Source organism: Halichoeres trimaculatus, unplaced genomic scaffold (assembly GCF_033239565.1).
Source record: "Halichoeres trimaculatus isolate MK-OKI-2021-1 unplaced genomic scaffold, fHalTri1.1 fHalTri1_scaffold_9, whole genome shotgun sequence".
In the NCBI taxonomy this organism is placed as follows: domain Eukaryota; kingdom Metazoa; phylum Chordata; class Actinopteri; order Labriformes; family Labridae; genus Halichoeres; species Halichoeres trimaculatus.
This window is the reverse complement of record NW_027437188.1, coordinates 7,584,592-7,607,126: the sequence shown is the minus strand read 5'-3', so window position 1 is coordinate 7,607,126 and position 22,535 is coordinate 7,584,592. Positions and strand designations below refer to the sequence as shown.

The window sequence follows — 22,535 nt, the reverse complement described above, 5'->3', positions numbered from 1 at the left end:
TTGGAGAGGGTCCCAGCCTTTTTTTCTGGGCCCAACCATGAGAGACAAATGTCTAAAAGAATCAATTACAGGCCTACTCCCAACCCATCGCCCCTGATTAATGAATAATTAAAGCTGCTCGGTGCAGGGCTATAGCATAGATAATGTAAGATTAAGCATGGGTCTATCAACATGCCACCTCTAATGTAAGGTTATGAAGGTCCAACCTCTCTTAATTTGCACTAAAATAGATTGTATAAACTTATTGCTTCTGGGTAATAACCCATGATATATTAAACATACATGTTTAATACCTTCCTACATAGGCTACATACTTTCTTGAGAAAACAGATCTATGTGAACAACCCTATTTTAGAGACGACTATTGCTTCCTGAAAATATACTAACTATTCAAGGTCCCACTGATAACTGATATTTTAATATAAGTACAGGTGACACTGAGCCCATACTTTGATATGTCCACACTCACATCAACATGTTGACCACACAGAAATAAAATTGACGTTGAAAACACATTTGAATTTATTATCCCCTGACCTACAGCTGATCCAGAAATGGACCAGGTGTTCATTTCAGTGTTTGGGCTTCAGAATCAATGCATAATTATCATCATCGTAAGACAGACCAAACCAATGTGCATGGTATATTTTGACATCCTCAGACACACAGGCAACCCTCCATCCTATCTTTGACATAACTCTAGATGTTTTTAAAAATGTATATAAATTGAAAAAAAATCGGAACTGGGGGAAGGCTTTGCCCTTACAAGTCCGAGGCGGGACCGTGGTCCACTCAAACCGCTTTCCCCGCTGGTATTTGTAGTGCGCTCCTCCTCGGCATGTGTCATGTTGACATGCGTAAAAAACTACACTTCCCCAAAGCTGTCACAGAGCGCTCCCGCCTCTCATTGGCTGCTCGCTCCAGCCGCAGCCCCAGAGAATGAATGAAATTGAAATAGCTGCTACATTACATGTACAATACCGGGCTCTGCAGTGTTGCATTCTATCATACTATATCAAAATGGCCACAGCGGTACAGAACCCCCTCAAATCGTAAGTACTTCACATTTCCTGTGCCTTTGCGCTTTTTGTGTTTGTGCATGCTGTCAGTGCAGTTTCAGAGCCTTTAATTCCCTGATATTTCTCAGCATGACTACAGACACATCTATACATGCAATGCATACAGCAGAGATAATGTCAGCGGATGCGAAGCAGCCCTGGAGAAAAGTTATATTTAAAGCTGACGGGGGGCTTCTGGTTTTTTGGCACGAGAGGATTATTGTGCGCTCCGATGCTATTCATATAATTATTTCCCTGAGCCAACAGCAGCGTGTGTGCAGGGATATGGAGGAATGCTGGAGGTAGATTTGGGTGACCCGGTATGTCCCTTGCCAGTGTAGCCAGCCAAGATCACGGTCAAAGCCGGGATGGAGAGGCGGGTTGGCCGGGAGGCAGGGAGCTCAGATGGCTTTACAGTACCTGTGTGCACATTTTTAGGCAGAGGGGTAAACAGGTAGGCAAAACGAAGCCTAGTGCTCGGGTTTAAGGCTGCAGCGTTACCTTTACTGCCGGACCTTTCAAAATATTCAAGCTGAGGTAAATACGCTGCTGTACGGCATCAACTCCGAGAGTTGCTTTCATCCTCGGCGCCTAGAATAAAGCCTAGAATAAAATCCAAATTGCATCCGGTGTTTTAAACTCAAAGTGTATTTTAATGGACATTTATTTCCAATAAGGCTCCTATAAAAGGAAGGATTTCCCGTTGAGTTTTCAATATGATGATCTCCTTTGTGTAGGATTTTTGGGTCTCTTTTTTGTTTTTCTGAGACTGCTTTCAGCGGAATGCAGACGCCTGCTGCCCGCCTGGGCTCCTGGCCAAAAACGTGGCTGATGTGCGTCTGTCAGTGGGTACTACACAGATCCAGTCGAGAAGAAAAAAAAATACCCACAATAGCTCCAATATAAACATACAAACGAGGAGTGTCTGAGCACTCTAAAGACCCAGCTGTGACAGTTTGAAACAAAGAAAAGTCAGAGACCTGTGTGCAGGGGCAGGGGCGCGCATTGGAGGCTGCACAGGTTTCACCTGAGCAGGGATGGGATACAACACTGCCTGCCTCCCCGTCTGTCTGTCTGTCTGTCTCTCTGAGATGCAGACACAGGCGACATTTTCGTGCAAATTCCATGAACAACTGGCCTGTTCGTGCCTGCTTTGAAGAGCACTTCACAGGAGAGAGGAAACAGGAATGGTGCTGATTGGGGAACTGTGCGCTGCCCTGATTGAGTGTGATGCTATTTTAGTGTTTCGTCCATGTGCATCTTACTCACACCATCACACATATTTCTATCGAACTGATGCAAACCTGTACTAACACTATATCTCTAAGGCTCAACTATGTTTTAATGACTTGCTATCAAGTGGTATTGTGTAATGAGGGGACAGGGGATGGACAGGTGGACTGGATGGAGGCTGTAATGTGGGACCTTTGAGCTCAGGGCTTCCTCTCCTCCTCCTGTCACTCCTTGTCTTCTCCCTCTTCTTTCTCATCCTCCTCCTTTCCTCCGTGGGATGCTCATCCGAGCAGAGCCAAAGTGTGTCCAGATTGCTCCCAGAGGCCTTCACTGACACCATGTCAAGGGATTAAATTGACTGATTTGCATGGAATACATATAGATGTGCTAGTAGGACAGAGCATGGGGCCAGGTTAGGATTTTTTGATTTGGCTTACAGGAGGAAAATGGAATATAGAAAGAGTGGAGGGACATGAAAGTGATTGGTTAAGAGGCTCAAGGCCAGCAACTAATGAACAGTGTCCATTTTTTCCACTGGTGGTCCTCTATTGATCTGAAGCCTACAGATGGACCAAAGAGGAAAGAGAGGGCAGGAAACAAAGTCTGCTGTGCCGATTCAGACCTGCAAAGATGCTGGGTCCTGGTTTTACTTCAGTAATAATGCTGAGTATTTATGATACAAGGCAGCAGCAATGAAGGCTGCTTTTAACATCTCACCAACGGTATAAATGCCATCGTTACGCCATATTGGGTTTAAGTATATTCCAGTTGCCACACTGCAATGGCTCGTTTAAACAAGCACTGCTAATTGGCACGTCTACAAACAAACTTGCTATTAGATTCTTTCAAATTAAAGGCCTATCTAGTAAAATGCACCAAACAAGCAGAGAAATTTGGTCAGTGTTGGCACTAACGCATCAACTCACTGTGCACGAGAGAGAATGTTTGTTGTGTTCCTAAACTTTTGTTGTGCTTAAGCTGTAAATTATGAAAACTTAATGGATGTAAATTCTGAGGAAAGCAAGTTCCAGTTGTTGCCCATCAGCCAGCCAAGTGTGAGTGGGGCTTGCATTGTTCGGCGCAGTGTGATAGCAGTTGATGAGTGTGTGGAAGTACAGTGGAGGGTTCAGCCGTGTGCAAAAGGCAAATCAGTGGAGGAGAGCTGGGCATTTCCCTAGCAGCCCTCTCTCCGTCTATCTCTCTGCTGGATTAGAGACCTGTTTAATCTCTCTTTCTCTCCTTCTCCTTCGCTCCTCTCTCCCCTCCTCTTATTTTCCCTTCTGTCCTCCCATCACCCCTGCTTTCCTCTCCTTCTTTCTCCATCACTTTCTCCATCCATCACTCCTTTTGTTCAGCCGTTTCCTCATCTGCTCTCCCTCTCTTCTTTCCATTTTCCCTCTTTTTTCAGCCCCCAAACCATCCAGCTTTCCAAGTCGCTTATACCCTCACCTCACACTACCCCCAACCCCCAACCCCCCACCCTCCATCACCCATCCTCCATCCTGGTTTTGTACATTGTGAACCAGGGCATGTCGCCCCTTAAACATTCAGCAAAAAGTAGTGACAGAATTCTCTTTGCATTTTGTTCAATCCCTTAAATCTTGTTGGAAAGCTTATTCTAAGAGTTGCTTTGGGGGGATTTGTTGTAGATTTTGTCTACCCACTGAGAGAAAGTGTTTATAATCTACTGTTTAGACCATCTTCCCCTTAGAAGCATCTCAGATTTTTGGAAAAGATGACGCTAGGATCCTTTTTTTAAGTGACTGTGTTCAAAATGAGGGTCCCTAATTACTAAGTAGGTGATTAAAATCTTTAATGACTGAACAATTTTGGAAGATAGTGCAATAACTTGAACAAGGAGTAGTAATGTGACTTAAAGGCACAGATTTTGCAGGTGCAGGTGTCCGAATTCATCAAAATGGCTCTTTTCATGGTTTATACCTCAGTTTTATTACTTTCTTGTGATGGTAAGGACAGAGATGTAGATAATAGTGTGCAGTGCTATTGTGGCAGGGCCTATATAATATTATTTCTGCCCTGCCTGACTGAGCCCAGCTAAATGAGTTCCATGTAATAACCGGCTGTGTGTGCAAACAGCCCCACGTGATGGTTGAAAACCACAGCCTGAGCATCCATTTCTAGACCTTTCTTTCTCTTCCAGTCTCTCCCTTTCATTCCCTCACTCCCTCATTTGTGCGGCATCACCCGTGTGTGGATCCAGACACACAAACGCACACAAACACACAGTGGTGAGCACGCACAGTTGCGCTCCTTCATTCTGGTTTCTTGCTCTCCGTTTCTTCTTTTATTCGTACTGGAGTAAGCCTGAGGTCTGACGTTTTTGTGGGTACGTCTTTTTTTCCAGTTTTTCCTTTCATCATCCCCTTATGTAGACTTTCTGTGTGTTTTACTTTTTTTTTCAAGAAGACAGGATGAGGAGAGAGTGAGAGAAAGAGAGAGACATAGATAAGTATTTTTAGCTCTATGACCTATTTCTCCAGTGCTACCTAACTGACTGTCAGTCAGCTCCACTGCTTTGGGACCTTGAGTGACTTCAAGCCAGGAAATTTGGAATTTGTAGTTCTGTTTGCTTGCAAGTTGTAGTCCAAATGCAAAGTGTGATGGGGGAAGGGGAGAATTAAGCCACCCAAAATAATTCTCTTCTCCTCTCTTCTCCTCCTCAGCACCATTTCCTCTGTCTTGTCATTCCCCATTTATATTATTCCTGGTGTCTTTGCGTGTCCAGTGCATCCCTATCTTGGACTTCTCGAGGGTGGAGTCATCACAAACCAATGGCTGCTTCTCTCTGCAGCACTTTAATAAGGATGCAGACTGGGGGGGACTTAGAAAAAGCACACTCACACGCACACACTCACACACATGCACTCACACGTGCACACCCAGATTCAGAGGTAGGGAATCCATCCCCATAATAAGAGGCCAAGTGCAGTGGTGATAAATCTCACCTGAAGGAGCTGTTCGGAGGCAGATTGCCTTACCCTGATGTACTGCCCTCAATACCCACTGCAGCTATAGCTACCGAATATGTATACACCCACACACACAGACCAGGGAGGCATGCACAGACAAATATTTATGCATGCATAAATAGGTATGCACTAATTCTGAGCGCGGTGCATTTGCAGACACAAACATGCAAACATGCAAACAGGACACATGCACATACACAAAGAGACCCATGATTCACAGTTTTATGATGACTCCTGAGTAACCACACCCAATGGATGACAAGGAAGACACACTCAGGAAATGAAATGTAACTCTTCATTACGATCACACGCAGCAGGTAACACAAAGTTCTGACAGAGATGACATGTTTTGTAGCCTGGCTCTGCCTCGGTCTCCCTTCCTCACTCTGCCTGTCTGTCTGTCAGATCTCTCTTCATGTTCAAATATGCAAGCAGTCAGTTGCAGATACACACATACATACATACACACATACACACACACATGCCTAGATGCATTGCTGTGACAGCAATTCCAGGAAAACTGACGTTTTCCAGCTGGTAGTGTGGCAGACTCCGGCTTCTGCACACACACTGCTGCACAAATACACACTCCTTTCTGTCCATCTGTCTGTCCGTCAATGTCAGAGCCAGTGTGTGGCCTTTTTGTCTTTGTGACTGACATGGTCTCTGCCAGTACACACACACACTAAGTATGTCTCTACTTGTTTTCCTTAACCCCATGCTAGAGCTGGACTTCACTGGTGTGTGGTTATTCTCTGAATTGTGTCTCAAGGTTTTTACCTTATAGTTTGTATAATTTAGAGAAGAATAAGTGCTGCGGCAGTGTCTGTGAAAATGAATGTGTAAGTATGTTAAAAGAAATACTCTCTCTCAGACACACACACATTTATGGGGAGAAAAGGGGGGAAAAGGCAAATCATTGCACTCAGAGTAAGAAAGAAAGAAGAAGAAGAAATTGAATTGAGGGTGGTGGGGACTGGGGGAGGAGGGGGGAGGAGGAGGAGGAGGAGGGGTGAATTGGTAAGGGTGATATTGCATAGTTTAATCTGTTGAGTTCAGCCATGGAAGGGCTTGGTCGGGGGGAGGGGAGGAACAGTACAGTAGTAGGCCGCCTGATATTAGTTCTCCACTGTGCACACAAAGCTCCCTGGGCCAGCCAACATGAATGAGTGTGTGAGTGTATGCATGTGTGCGCATGTGTGTGAAAACCTGCACAGATGGACATGGTGAATGAGACAGGTGTGTAGACCAGGTGTGCAGACTTGAGTGTTTAGGCACAAGTGTTTTAACAGGCTTAAAACCCAAGCATACACACACAGCTAACGGCCATAGTCTCTGCAGCATTTGCTAACAAATCTCAAGTGGAAATCATGCCCATACAATCTGCCCTCAGCCCCCATGAAGCCATTTACATGTGAACTACTTCATTTCCTTCCAGTTTAATTACCTACTTCCACCCTGCTGGAAACTGTCGCAGAATTGAAGTCCTTTGTTGGCGTTTTTGATAATTGTGGACTCATTTTTATGATTCCCTCACATTTCTCACTGGCTTTTCCAATGATGTAATTTCACCTCTAGGGGGAGCCCTCTGTTTCTATTTTGGTTTGGGAACCCGCTAATTGGTGTGGTTAATTGCAGTGTAACCAGAAACTGCTGCCGGCACCGTGTGCGTGTGTGTGTGTGTGTGTATGAGTGTGCGTTGTAGCAGTGTGTGGACGCAGTGCTGGACACAGACTCAGTGTGTGCTGAAGTGGACTTATTCTGCTGGATGGGACTTGAGGGATCACCCAGAGATCCAGACAATAGCTTACCCAGGGTGGGCCTGGTGGGGTGGCGGTGCTGTTTAGGAACGCTGTACGTCTGCTGCCTGTCAGGAGCACGAGTGTGTTTGTGTGTTTGTGCGCTGCCAGTGTTACCAGTTTTTTCAGTGTTTTCATGGAGCTCTCTTCCTCCCTGCTGTTTGCTTAGCGCAGGCTGAGGCAGACAGCTCAATGTGGGCTTACAATCCACACACACACACACTCACACACTCTGTACATCAGACTACTTCCTTTTTTCTTCATCAAATCTTGACTCAGTGTATGCATGTGTACTGTGAGAGATTCATAAATTAATACATTACATTTGCTCATCCCTGACTTGTTTTTTCCTGCACATCTACACGCCTCCTTTTTCTTGTGCTTAATATCCAATATTCATGAGCCTGTTTCTGCTTGCATTGCTGTGCGTATGTACATGCATTCATGTGTTCAGGTGTCCTTTCTAGTTTTTGTGCCCTTGCACGGTGCAGGCCTGATTGTCATTTCCATCATGTCTGCCTGGATGTTTTTGGTAGTCAGCTCTGGTTTGTCGGGGAGTTGGCACTTGGCCAGGTAATTCCTAAAGCTGCTAGTATATCTCCCTCCGCCAGTATGTCTGTGTGCATCGATTAACGGCGAGTATAGCCGTAACAAACCTGAAATAGAAGCAATTTGATAATACTGGGGAAATGAAAATGATTAAAATTTTAGATTTAGCTCTGACACTGTGGGTAAAGAGGCATTTACCCACAGTGTGTGTTTGTGTGTGAATGTGTGTGCGAATGTTGGTGCAGGATCAGTTCGGAGCTCTCCTCATCGACTGTGTGGTTCGATGATGGGCAGTTTGGTTTGCCTGTGCTTCTACCTGCGGTTTGTGTTTTCAGTAGCTGCTTGGTCAGAGGGATCACTGTGGCCACCGGCCAGACTGATGCAGCTGTGAGAGTTCCCCCCCACACAGTGAGGAAAACCCTCCATTAAAGTTTGTTCAATACCTAATCTTCCTTATCTGTTAAGGAAATACTTCAGAATGTATGAGTACTTGTCGTTTTGCTTATTTTTAGACTTGCTGAAAGGAAAAGGCAGAGATGTGCACATTTAGTTGACTTACCAACTAAATACTAGTCTGCGCCAGAAGTACAAGTGGGTTGAATGGATTAGTAGTATTTGTAGACCTGGTTATATGTTTTGCTTTAGATGTAGCTCACCAACCTTCCACTAGTAGGTAGCAGCTGTGTCTCCGGTTTATGGCCACTGCAACAATGCTGCTAATACAGCCTACAGATAGCATCTGATAGCGCGGCACTTTTAGGAAGTACTTCCATCTCAAAGACAAGATAATGTAGTACTTGTCGGGTTTAACTAGAATTTTACCACATGATCAAATCAATATGCAGCCAGCACCGGCATGTAGGCATTAACCTGAAAAGAGGACTAGAGGCTAGTGGCGCTAGCTCTGCTAACATTGGTTGCAGTCAACAAACCAATTTCACACCATCAGCCCAGACACCGTGTATTCCCTCGTTACGCTGTGCTGAAGAAATCATGCTAAATCTTTTTTTAAAGTTTCATTATTTATTATTTAAATTTTTTATGCCTTTAATGATAGAGGAGAGGACAGTGGATAGAGTAGGAAAGGGGGCGAGAGTGGAGTGACATGTTGGAAACAGGCCACGGCTGGACTCAAACCCAGGCCACCCGCTCGAGGGGGACCTCATGAGGCGCAACCTAAACCGCTAGGCCATCTGGGCCCCAAATCATGCTCAATTTTGACAGTTTTTAGATTTTTTTTTACTATAAGTGAAGTTAAGCTTTTCTAAATTTATGTTCAAAGAGCTAATATGTTTGTCACTTTGAAAACTTGTTATTAAAAAGATATTGCAAGGACAGTGTTAGCTTTGCACAGAGACACTAAGAGTACAGTGAAAAATCTAACTTGACAGAAACATAATGCAAACTTGTGTTTTTTTGTGACTTTATGGAGCTTTGGCGTGAAATATAATATATATATATATATATATATATATATATATATATATATATATATATATATATATATATATATATATATATATATATATATATATATATATACACATATATATATATAGGCTTTTGGTTTTCCTGTATTTAACATCATCATAATCTAAGCAACCTTCTCTGTGTAGCATGTTTGTTGAACAAAAATGTATTGTATCATGATTTTATCTAAATAACTTTTTGAGTCAGCTAAGCATGAGCTGTCACTGTTCATTTTTTAACACAGGTTGTATAAGCACACGTTCTGTGACATCACCTATTGGTTTTCTGATGCAGAGTTTTTGAGCCTATTGAAGGCAGCACCATATTGGAAATGCCAACTCAACCCATCTTTGTGTTAATCTAGCGACAGGTGAAGAGGTGGAGTTAAGGTCAGCCTTTAGCCTCTTAGTTAACAGTTACAGTTTGCCCACCTGAAAGTTTAATCAACAATGTCCTTAATCACTCATTCTCTTAACATCATCTTTACTTATAAGATGTAAAAGCAATATATTCAAACTCTTTAAAGGGTGTGGAAAGATAAATGAGACACTGGACCAACATTAATGTTTTTTTGTAAACTGGGTTGTTAACAGTTGATTTTTGCTGTCAGAAGTTTATGTGTTTTTTGGGGCCTCATGAACCATCCTCAAGTGGACACTCAAAAAACTTCCCATCTTTTTTGCACTTTCTTCATCATCTTCATATTTCATCAGTGATGGTGGGCTTAAAGCCACCTTGTAACTCACATATAAAAAATACTGAAAATAAATATTTCTCCATTGTCATCGATTTTACAACACACTTTTTCTTCCATTGAACAAAGTTTAATTCTCTGCCAATCAGCTTTCCTTTTCTACTACCACAATAATAACACAATGGGAGGTAGCCCTTCAGGGCACATTTGAATAGGCTGTCCTGTTGTTGTTACCTCATTTGGACTTCAAAATAAAATCTAAAAGCTGAGGATTATTATTCTGAGCTGATGTTGATTTTTTCTCATGATGTTTTGAAACTGATTTTTTTTTTGTTCCAAAATGTGTTCACAGTCCTCTTTTTAACAACAGTTATCAGTTAGCTACATATTTTCACAGCCCATTTTATTTCTCTTTTCTACCTTTTCTCTCTTTGTTTCACTTTCTCTTCTCTTCTCCACTCTTTTTACGACATGCTCTCTCCCCTGCCCATCTCCTCCTTGCGCTCGCCTTCCTCAAGTGTCTTCTCCCAACTTTCTCTTTGCGAACCTCCCTCTCAGCCGCCCCCTCGAGTGCCTGAGCTCCCCTCCCGTACGAGCCTCCAAACAGGCAAACAGTCATGCAGCTCCCCTATCACAATATAATGAGATTGGGAGCGCCCAAATTGAAAGAAGCCATTTTCTACAGCTGTCAACTTATTATCGAGGAGGGACCGACTCATTCCAGTGCTTCTAAAGGCAGTGGAGGAGAGCCAGGGATAGAGGTGATGGAGGGATGGAGGGATGGAGGGATGGAGGGATGAGAGGGAGAGGGTTTGAAGTGAGGGGAGGGTGGAGGGGTGAGCTGTTTTACATTTTGAATGTTTCTCCTTTTTCCAGCTTAGGTTCTTTCTGTTCTGGTTTCTCAGTCTGGTCACTCTTGCAGCCTTGAAGTCTGAGTCTTTTTACTCAACACGTTCTTCTTAAATTTTAATAAGCAGCCTGTTAGACTTAGAGGACCAGAAGTTTTTAATGTATGTAAGTGTTAGAGAACCTCTTACAGAGTTTGAGTGTTTATTCTCCCTCTTCGGGGCTATTTACATGCAAAGAGAGTATTAATTTGTACCTGAGGGAATGGGAGCCTCTTTAGTGTGTCCAGGCCTCTGCTGGTCCAAACTTGGGAATTAAATGCATTTAGGTTTTTACTTTTATCTTCATCCCAGTATCTCATTGGCTGCCTGGCTGTAACCTGCTGTATTTTTGCCTCAATCATAATTGATTAATTTCTGTTTATTGTAAACTTCAAGGAGGATCACTGGCATAGCACCAAAGCAAAATTAAAAACAAGGTAGGAAAAGTTCTGGAGATGCAGCTTTAAAAACACTCGAGTAGCAGCACACACAGCTGACAGCAGGCGCTGAGCTGTAAAGAAGCATACTCTCTTTAACAGAAGGCAACGACATTCCCGACGACATGTTAACCGACATGAGCACAGCATGGCCCACATATCGACGCCCCGATCACATCCTTTAAATGTCACACGTCCAGTGCCGGCCTGCGAGGTTGCAGATTGGGTTAGGGAGGTTTTTGAGATGCTGTGCACAAGCTGTTAGAGCGCACGAGCATCTGCTGGGTCTGATGGTGGAGTTGACTGTCCTTATTCACAACAAGGAAAGTTAACTGGTCCTGACAACCTTTGTTAGCTGGAGATTCAGCTTTAATCATTTTAAAGGGCATTACACTGTTTTTTGTTGTTAATATCAAAAAATCACTCATTAAGAACTTTAGTATTCAGTTTTGTCTTATTATATGGTCATCTTTTATAGGGTAGAGTTCGTTGCAGCAGATTTGAAACAATCTGCAGAAATGGAAGTCTACGTTGATATAAAGCCATCACGTTGCAGTCTAATGTTCCTTAACTCATCCCTCATATGGCTGAAGCTCTACGTGCAAAGAGAACAAGAAGCTGCTGTGAAGCATGATCAGTAAAATCCTCCATTTGTCAAATCTATAATATCAAGACATCAATCAGTGCAAATTCTTCAACACCCAACATCCATTCTCTTCTTCTTTTTTGTCTTCTAATATTTTGCTTTTGTATATTTTGGATGCCTGCTCACTAAATAGAAAAGCGCATATGGCTGTTATTTGTTTGTCTGCGCTACTGAGGAAACATGGCAGTATGGGATGGCTGGCTTTGTGGAGGGAGACTTGCTCTTATGTGAAATAAAAGGCTCATTCTGAGTTGACAAACATAAAACAATTTAGATATTCAGATAATTATACACGCATTGTAAAATACGTCTGAGTATTATATTTCATAGTGTGATCCCTAAATGCCACCGAAGCTGAATGCTTCACACTGCACCTTAAACCGTCTATTACGGGTAACTCTTGACTCCTGAAACACATCATCCTTCAAATTGAAAGAAACTCTTGCCAACATTCAGCCCTTGGGCAAGAAAGAACTAATTGGATTTTGGTGCAGATAGGACTTAATGATCATTTTCCCTTTCATTCATTTATATGATTCCTGAAAACAAAACCCTTTTACTGCAGGATTCTCTGGATTAAGATGTTACAGTGAGCATTGTTATGCTTCTCTTTAAAGCTGAGTTCTGATCCTTTACCAACATAACAAAACATAAACAATACAGATTTAAAATCTGATTTATCCCTGTCATCTCACTCTTTAATGTTTTACTGTTTGTGTTTATTGTATTTTTGTTTACTGGTCTTATTTTCATAAAAAGCAAGTTGAGATAAAGATTAAATGTAAGAAAAGGTGCTAAATAAATAAATAAAATTGCACAAAAAATTGTATTTTTACCTTTTTCTGACATGCAGTGTTTTCTGTCTCTGCATGGCAGATGTTTGAGCGGCAGCCTGTGGGATCCAAACAACTACAGTTGACTTAGAGACTTTTTTTAGCTTTTGGCCCTCATCAGGGGGTAGCTGTAATGTATTTAATTAGAGGCGTACTTCAATGATTTCACTCATCAAAGTCTGTTTACAGGTTTTTGGGAGCACTGCTGTATGTGTGGAACAGTTGTACGAAGCTTTTGTGACTCCAGAGGGAGTTGAGTGAAATCAGATAATATGTGTCAAGTGATGTCACATGAGTCTGTGATGCTTCTGGCTTGAGGCAACAAATATGAAAATATAAAAAAAATGTTAATCCGGGGGTGTTGGGAAGAAAAGTGGCGAGCTCATCAGACCTCTGAAACCCACTCCTCTGCTCTGCTGGAGGCTAGCTGCTTGAGGCTACATTAGCTGCTGCTAGTACAACACAAATAAGTCTTCAGCCTTACTCCTGTCAGACAAGTTTTAAGATGGGTGTACATGTTTTGAAAAAAAAAAAAATGCTTGGGTTAGAAAAAAAGTTACCTCTGCTTCTACTTTGCATGTTAGCGTCAAATGGTGCAATAACGCTAGCACTGTCTTACGCTAATTTGGTTTTCATGAGACAGCGTCTGATTTCTTTATTTAATACCCATGATTATTATGAAATGGTACATTTGGGTATGATCTGTACTATTTTGAGTATGTAAAGTCTATAACATGATGGCATTGGTCAACTCATAATAATAACTTTATGTTTTCATTACTGTAACCCTAGCCTAGTCAAGATCCTAATTACTTACTGAGTCTAAAATGGTCTGGATATATTTTGTTATTATAGCTGCAAAGTAGTCTGGAAATGCTCCGTGTGTGAGTGCTTTGGCCCCTTTTTCCAGTGGTACATACTGGAGAAAGGGGCCAGATGTTAAATTTTTCAACATATGGTGAATGATTATTGCACACGGCATGGAGGTATCAGCAGTGTTAAGGAAAAAAACACAACAAAAAAGTTTTTGTCTTGTTGGAAGTTTAATGAGACAAATTCATACTCTGTTTAGAACATGGAGGTAGTCTCTGCAATGTCAACTGTCTGTTAGGGATGCACGATATTATTGGCACAATATCGGTATCGGCTGATAAAAGCTTAAAAACACATTTATCGGTATCAGCAGAAATGAAAATTTCTGCCGATATGCACAGCCAATAAGGTGCTATTCAGTTAGGATTATTATTATTTTCCATCTGAAAAATAAGCTCCTTAAATAAAATGTAGCACTTCATTTATTTGCACTGCAGAGCTCTGTGTCTGTCACCAGGTTGTTACAGTAGCTCTAAAATAATCAAATGCAACTTGGTTATGTTTAAAAATACATTGTACATTTAAAGTTCATGTGATCTAAAGAAACTATTTTTCTGTATTTCAATACTGAATGTCTTGAGTTTGACAAAACAATACATTTCTTATTTATGGTAAAATCAAATGTTTTTTGTCTTGTTTTATGTGTGTTTCTTAAACAAATAAAACCGTCACAATAAGGGTAACATATAAATTCCAGTACAGGATAGACTTAGCTTTCTTTACAGTGAAAAAAAACAAACAAACTTGTGATTATCGGTATCGGTATCGGTATCGGCCAAAAGGGGTTCCGATATATCGGCATATCGGATATCGGCAAAAATCCAATATCGTGCATCCCTACTGTCTGTTCCTGATACCGTAATATGAAGCCAATCCCAGTAGTACGTAGCCACATTGGATATGACACTGGCTTGGAGCTTCTTTTGAACAGCTACTGGGTGCCGGTCAGTCACATGACCTGAGCTGTGTCCCTGATTGGACAATCATTAATTCATTCATTCATTTTCTGAACCGCTTATCCTGTTCAGGGTTATGGGTGGCTGGAGTCTAATTGGATAATCAAATGATCCTAATAACTTCTAAACCACAACAAATTCACCCCCTGTACAGTTTGTGTCGATAATGAAATCAGTGTTTCAAACCCAGGCTTTTTTTTTAACCAGGCTGTAAAAATGCTTTTTAATGCTGTAAAAGTCGGGTTTTCTTCGTCTTGGTGTGAACATGACTTCCAGTCTTACTGCAGCCAGCCTCAAGTGGATCCTCAATGAACAACAACTTTTGGTACTTCCACAGAGGTTTCATTTTTCTAAACCGGATGTTGCCCCTTGGACAGAAAGCTGTAATGACAGAAATCACAGCTCCCAAGCTGGGCTATGTCACACGCTTGAGATTACTGTACTGTACCATATATATAACTGAAAAGCACAAATTCTTAGGTTTTCAATTCCATTTAAATTTTTCTACTAAATGAATAGTGACAGAGTTACGGTAAAGAGACCTTTTGGGCGTTGTTTACTATATTTTGTGTTTTTTGCCTGCCTGCTGAGCAAATTTTCCTCAGGGGACAATAAACTTAATGTTTAAAGTTTGAAGCCGAAGTGAGTAGGTAAGGCACTGACACAAACCATGAAGCAGATGATCAGAGTGTTTGACACGTTGCTTGCATCCAAAAACTTAAAGGTATAACAGGCCATGAAAAGACATCACATTGTGCCTTTTTGGTGATGTCATGCACAGTGTGATGTTCCTTCAGGTCATATAAACTTCCTCATTCTGATAATTGGTTACAACTTCACTGCTTCAAGATTAAGAAGATACCACAAAGAGAATGTATAGAGACAGTCCTGTCACTTGGAGAGGTTTCAAGTTAATAATCACATTTGGACCAGAGCCTGCATAAATTAAAGGACAGAACAGCTATCCCAAATACAGTAAGATCTCTCAGAGCTCCCCCCAGATGACTGACTACAGTATAAGTTCCAGAAAAATAAAATGCATGTCAAATAAATGCTGTCAATCATCAAAAATGAGTTCTTATCAAGTTGATTTATGTCCAAGTGTTGTTTTTTAGGCTGGGTTTTAATTTTTTTCCCCTTTTGTTAAAAAGATAACTGACAGCTACATCTCCTGCAGGAAAATAAACACTGACACAAGAGTCATTAAACTTTCCATTATCATGAGTGCCTGCATCAGCTTAACAAAGAAACTTCTGCTGTAAATTGTGCTGACCTGAGAGATCTTTGATATTTGATTGGTGTAATGCCTGTTTTGCTTGGTGCGACAGATGTGTTGTCAATCCACCAGCCAGTTCTCTTTTTGGGTTGCCTCTACTGGTGCAAAGTGTCAGCAACAATCTATGTGGTGGTTTAGATTGACAAGGAGACAGAAAGGGGTTTTCATGGCACTGTTATGTCTCACCTGTAGAGGTGTAGTGGTGGGGTGAAGTCTTAGAGCCTCTGATCCTCCATCAGAGGTGGGAACAGGCTAACTGGAGTGAGTGTGGAGCAGCACTGTGTGCATGTGTGCTGTGTGTTTGCACGTCTTACTTTTGTACTTCCACAACTCCATAATGCGATGTGTCATCACACACTGAGACACTAACATTAGGCTATTTCAGAGGGAAAGGTGTGCAAATGTGTAGTGATGAATCTAGAGCTGTTGCTGAATTGAAGTGTGTAAGAAGCAGAAGTTGCAGGATACAGTCCACAGTCTTTGTCCTCTTTTATATCTCTTAAATTAAAAAAAAAAAAACACTTACTATAGATGTACTTTTATTGGAGAATGAAGCTGGCTTATTTTAATTGTCACAAAGCTGTTTTTATTTTATTTTCATTTTTAGCTTTTTTCTTTGACTGTTAAATGGGCAGTATCTTAAGTCCTTTACATTTTGTTGTCTTAATTATTTTAATCTATTATTGCTTTTATTTAACAGACGTTCCTTTTATTTGGCGGTAGTTATATAATATTAATAATGAATAAATAAATAAATAAATAATAATAATAATAATAATAATAATAATAATAATAATAATAATAATAATAATAATAATAATAATAATAGTAGAAGTTTAGTAATTTATTATTATTATTATTATTATTATTATTATTATTATTATTATTATTATAATCATTATTTTTATTATACAATTTATTTATAGCACTTTTCAAAAACAATGTTACAAAGTGTTTTACAAAATAAACAGTAAAGATAAATAAGAGAAGTTAAAGAGAGGTAAAAAAACAAAGTTAAAAAAAACGTGAGGAAAAATAGAAATATAAAAGGCTAAGAACTACCACCAAATAAAAGGAACGTCTGTTAAATAAAAGCAATAATAGATTAAAACAATTAAGACAACAAAATGTAAAGGACTTAAGATACTGCCCATGTAACGGTCAAAGACAAAAGTTAAAAATAAAAATAAAATAAAAACAGCTTTGTGACAATTAAAATAAGCCAGCTTCATTCTCCGATAAAAGTTATTATTAATTTGCCCACTGGCCACCATCAGCATTTAGCCTCTTCATAGCTAATATTTACATTTGAGACACATGAATGTGATAAAAGAGCTGCTCATTATCTGAATTATTAACACTGTGACGTTCTTGAATCATATCAATTTTTTCCTTAAATTATTTTTCATTATCACAAGCTAATTCTCTGTTTATTATAGAGAAATGGCTTCAGTAGCACAAATACTGATTATAATCACATTTTTACTTCATTACCTCATTACTACATTACATCAACAAAATAATATTCTATTCTATTCTATTCAAATCTATTCTATTCTATTCTATTCTTACAAAAAATTCTATCTTTACAACTGAGTACAGACAGATGTGAATGGTCTTGCCTTCAACAACTTGAATAGAATCCTCATTGCATTTGCTGTGTTTGTCTTATGGGATCATGACATTTTCATCAATTAATGTGATGATTTTTACAGGGACAGTGTTTTCCAAATGGTATGTTTTTTTCACATGAGCTTCACTCAACACCCTCTCTGAATGTAACATCACTGGAAAATGTCAGTGGCTGTGGTTTATTGTGACCACATTTTTAGGAAACTCAACAAACAGTTAGCATTTAATTAAAATTTAATAATCAATTTACCTCTAACACCTTCAAGACCACACAGAACTGATGTAATAAATTATCAGCAGCAGCTGCACTGCACTGTTTTTTGTCCTTTGCTTTTGGCCCAGCTCTCTGTCTCTCCAAATGTGTCTGTGTGTGTGCGTGCGTAGCCGTAGTTGTGTGTGTCCTGTATCTACTGTCTGTATAGCAGAGTGACCTTGATGTCTGCACTCAGCAGGAAGACACTAGAGAGGAGTGATTAACAGGAGAAAGACAAGGAGGAGGGAGAGGAGTGTGAAGCGAGATGAAAATCAAACCGAAAAAGAAGTGTAGCGGGAGATGGGCTGAGTGTGAAAGTTAAATATGCAAAAACAGGAAGAGGGAGAGAATGAAGGAAAGATGTGAAAGAATGAGGAGTGGAAAAGGGGGAGAGGAAGTATTGGAGACGAGGAGTGACTCACCAAATGTCTTGTTTTTTCTTCTTCTTCTTCTCCCTGCAGGCAATCTGGAGGTGCAGTCATCAAGAACAGGTAAGAGGGAGGATGAGAGGTGGGAGGGGGAGGGGGGCGAGGGGGAGGGAGGAACAAAGAGAGGAATATTACACTGAATGGTAATCAAACTCACACTTGTACAGGTGTAAAGATACAGTGCATGAACTGTCCTCACTGTGAAAAATGTGTCGCTGTTCTGCATGTGTGCAAGTGTGTGTGTGTGCGGTTTCACCAGTGTGTGGCTGCCAGCTCGTCTGCTGTGACCAGGGTTAATAGGACTGTGCATCTCTGTGGCCCACACACACCACACACATACACACTCACACACACTGCCCTTGACTTTCCACTCAATGCCCTGTATGACTTACACACATGCACATACCTGCAGAGATGTGTGCAGAGCACCAACATGCACACACACAGGTATTAAACCTGTCCATGAGAGCCCACTTGAAGCCTCCACTCCTTTCACTCAAAGAAGTACGCAGAGATGGGAAAGATGAAGGACGAATCCTAAGTTGTAGAGTTTAGACTACTTGAGATTTGTTTTTTGGGGGAGGAACCTGTCTTTAAATCTTTAACAAATCTTTTTCTACTGCAAAAAGGCAAAATTTGATCATTCTAATTCTGCATCTTTGTTCATCTCCTCCTATCAAGACTGATTTTTCATGTGAACGGATGCAACATAAGCATAGAAAGACCACCTTCTGTCTCATGTCCAGGTGCATTGTACACATGACAGAAGTAACAGGGTGAAAACAGTGTACAAGACATACCAAGACAAAACAGACAAGCAGTACAAACTAGACCGTGCTGGAGACACATCAAGACGATTTGACGTCCGTGACCAGAATAGAAAATTTGTAGCTGCGTAGACACAGTGCACACTTCTCAGTTTCACTTCAAGATGTCTACGGTCTTCATTGAAAAGACATTGGTGTAAGAGTGAGAGCTCTGTCAATGTCACAAGCTTCATCAGATATTTACTGAAAAGAGATTTCCTTGTTGCATGTCATCTTTAAAACCTAAAATGACAGAATAACAAAGCAGTGCATCGGTGGCGAAGTTGATTTCTCTCTAAATCATCTGGATAAAATAACCCCCCAAAACTCCTGATGACTGTGGGAACAGGATTATCCACTGATGGCTGCTCTACATACCATCCTGTCACCAGTATAACGTGTAATGTCAAAACACTTTAAAGAGCAGAGAAAGAACCCAGCACACAAACACAGCCCATTCATCATTTACAATTTAGTCACTGTCAGAAGAAGATTGGAGGACAGGAGTGTAACTGGATCTCACAGCGGCCTGCATTAAGGTCCAATACTCATCACCATCTGCCATCGTGCTTTCTCTGTTAGCTACTCTCCCATCCAGTCAACCACCTCAGCAACAAGGGATTGCTTTGCCTTTGTAGTCATAGTTACACAGCTGAGGTGTCAGCGCATGTGCAGTTTTCATTTGCTTCTGTGAATGTTGTTTAAGACTCTTCTCTGAATGCTTTTCCTGGACATCTCACAGCCCAGAAAGCACTAATTATAACAATGCACTGACAGTAGAATGGGATGAAACTAATCCTGAACCAGACTTCAACTTCAGTAACACACAACTCTATAGAAATGCAGTAGTAAGCCTCTTTAAATACAGTCATATCCCTGAAATCTTCTAAAAAAATAAATAAATAAAAGTTGCATGTTTATAAATGTCTTTCCCATTTTAATGTTTCCCCCTCAGTAAAGAAGAGTGGTGAGGGTAGAGGCAGGGATACTGACTGCAGTATTGCTCATGATCAACAAAGACCTTATACCTTACAGTGATGCAGCTGGCAGCTTTTTCAACTGCTTCATGTAAACAGAGAAAAAACACAGATAAATCTTTAATGTTTTCTCATCTTAAAAATGTTATTCACAGGGACGGTACATATTAATTAACATTTCTGTTAATATGCCAGAGTTTTCCAAAGACTAGTTTCCATCTAAACCTTTAACCTTCTTTGAACTTGGATGTTCTTGATTTGTCTTGTGCTCCTCCTCTAGTTTTGAATTCATGAAAGAAATTGCTTGTTTAGGTCTCATGATATAAAAGTCAGCACCCCCCTCTTGCCCAGCACATGTCCCTGCTCTAGTCTTTCACTGGTTAACCTGACTTTTTGCTGAAATTTATTAGGAGGCTGGCAGGAAAAATACCTGGCAAAATTGGGTAAAAAAAATGTCACACATGCAGCCTATGCCAAATTGCTATTTGTGTAAATTGTAGCAAATATGATCTTTTGTGTTAGGTTTCCGACCCGATTTCCTTAATTTTGGGGGATTGGTGATTGGCCCATCCTTACATATAAAACTGATCTTATATACCTCTTGAACGGCTTTTGCTCTGAGACCTAAAACTCAGGACACTTTATTGGTTGTTTAAGTTAAAACATAAAGATTTTATTGTTTCATAGGTATTGTTCAATGATTTTCAATAAAATAAGATTGGAACATTATAAGTAGGGAGGGTACGGAATTGGGAACTTGTATAGGTACCCACCGAATTCTGTCAAAAGTACCAGGTATCGATTCACGACTGAGGTAGTGGTAGAGTAGGTGATTTTTCATGCTGGACATGAACATGTAGCAACACAATTAGGCCTGTTTTTAAGCCTTCCACCAAATGGGATGTAACTCCACAAAATGTAGCCAGAGGGCTCTGAAACTTCAAGGGTGCTTTCTCAGAACCTAGTTTCGGGTCCAACGTTCAGAAAAATGCAGTTTTTTGCTGGCTTTATTTTGGGAGAAATTAGGCCTGTTTTTAAGCCTTCCACTAAATGTGCAGTAACTCCACAAAACATCCAGGGGCTCCAAAACTTCTAGGATGCGTCCTTGAGGTCCCTAAGAGTGTCTCCAGTGGGTTTCCTCAGAACCGAGTTTCAGGTCCAACTTTCAGAAAAACACAGTTTTTTGCAGGCTATTTTTCAGGGGGAAATTAAGCCTGTTTTTAAGCCTACCGCCAAATGGGAAGTAACCCCACAAAATGTAACCCCAGCGCTCCATTCTTCTAGGTTGCATCCGTGAGGTCCCTAGAAGCGTCCCCAGTGGGTTTTTCTCAAAAACCGCGTTTCAGGTCCAACTTTCGGAAAAATGCAGTTTTTTGCAAGCCAATTTTTGGGGGACATTAGGCCTTAAGCCTTTTGCCAAATGGGCCATGACTCCAAAAAACATTGGGGGGCTCCAAAACTTCTAGGTTGCGTCTGTGAGGTCCCTAAGAGTGTCTCCAGTGGGTTTCCTCAGAACCGAGTTTCAGGTCCAACTTTCGGAAAAATGCATTTTTTTACGGGATATTTTTATGAAAAAATGTAAGCCTGTTTTTAAGACTTCCACCAAATGGGAAGTAACCCCACAAGTATAACCCCAGCGCTCCAAACTTCTAGTGAGCATCCATGAGGTCCCTAGGAGCGTCCCCAGTGGGTTTTCTCAGAACCAAGTTTCGGGTCCAACTTTCGGAAAATGCAGTTTATTGCGGGCTATTTTTTGGGGGAAATTAGGCCTGTTTTGAGCCTTTTGCCAAATGGGCCATGACTCCAAAAAACATCGGGGGGCTCCAAAACTTCTAGGATGCGTCTGTGGGGTCCCTAGGAGCATTACAAGGTTATAAACTAAAGAATAATTATGTTAAATTGAAAAAAAAAACCATTATATTATCAAACAAATTGAGATTGTTTGCCACATAAACACAAAAAAAGTACAAAAAATTTGAACCATTAAGTACTGATACCGATTGTCAGGTACCGGCATCAGTACCGTTTTGTGTCAAATGTGAAAGGTTCCCATTCCTTATTATAGGTATAGGCTGTCAGTTATAAGAAATAAAAAATAAAAATCAATATCAGCAGGTCAGACTTTTTAAAGATCAATGACTGGCCAGAAAATTGTAATCAGTGCACTCCTACATTTTAGAGCATCTATTTCCCTTTGTTCTTTGATTTCAGCACAGACTTCAGACTTCAAACATTTCTTCAGGTTTTACAAAGTAAAAGCTGAAAAACTTTTCCCATCTCTGTGTATCTACTCCTCAAAATATTTTACCCCCTTTTAAAACTGAGTGCTTCTCCTGTTTATCCTTCACCTCAGTTCATCATAACACGTCTTTCTTCTCCTCTGACCCCCTCTCTTTGTGCGTCCTCAGTCTTGGTGAGGAGTTTTATAAGGAGGCCATTGAACACTGTCGCAGCTACAATGCCCGTCTGTGTGCCGAGCGCTCCATGCGTCTCCCCTTCCTGGACTCCCAGACCGGCGTGGCCCAGAGCAACTGTTACATCTGGATGGAGAAGAACCACCGTGGACCAGGTGTGTGTGTGTGTGTGATACCTGGGCAGAGTAAAGCCGACTGAAGCTACAGGAGCACTCCAGAGTGCTCTTCTTTGTTGGTGTGTGTGTTGTTTGCCAGCTGTTGTGCTGCAGAAATGTATTCTCTCCAGTCATTTGTCCCGCGGCTTCCTTCTTTCCTCTCCCCAGC

General features: G+C 40.9%; 1 protein-coding gene across 1 annotated transcript in view; it reads left to right on the top strand.

Annotated features, from left to right (window-relative positions):
* Nucleotides 1-845: 845 nt before the first annotated feature.
* dpf1 (double PHD fingers 1) overlaps nt 846-22,535 on the top strand; it is a 76,822-nt gene continuing 55,132 nt past the window's right edge. The window contains 4 exon segments of the mRNA XM_074679612.1: nt 846-860; nt 862-1,052; nt 18,048-18,077; nt 22,206-22,366. Coding sequence (XP_074535713.1) covers nt 846-860; nt 862-1,052; nt 18,048-18,077; nt 22,206-22,366 — 397 coding nt within the window.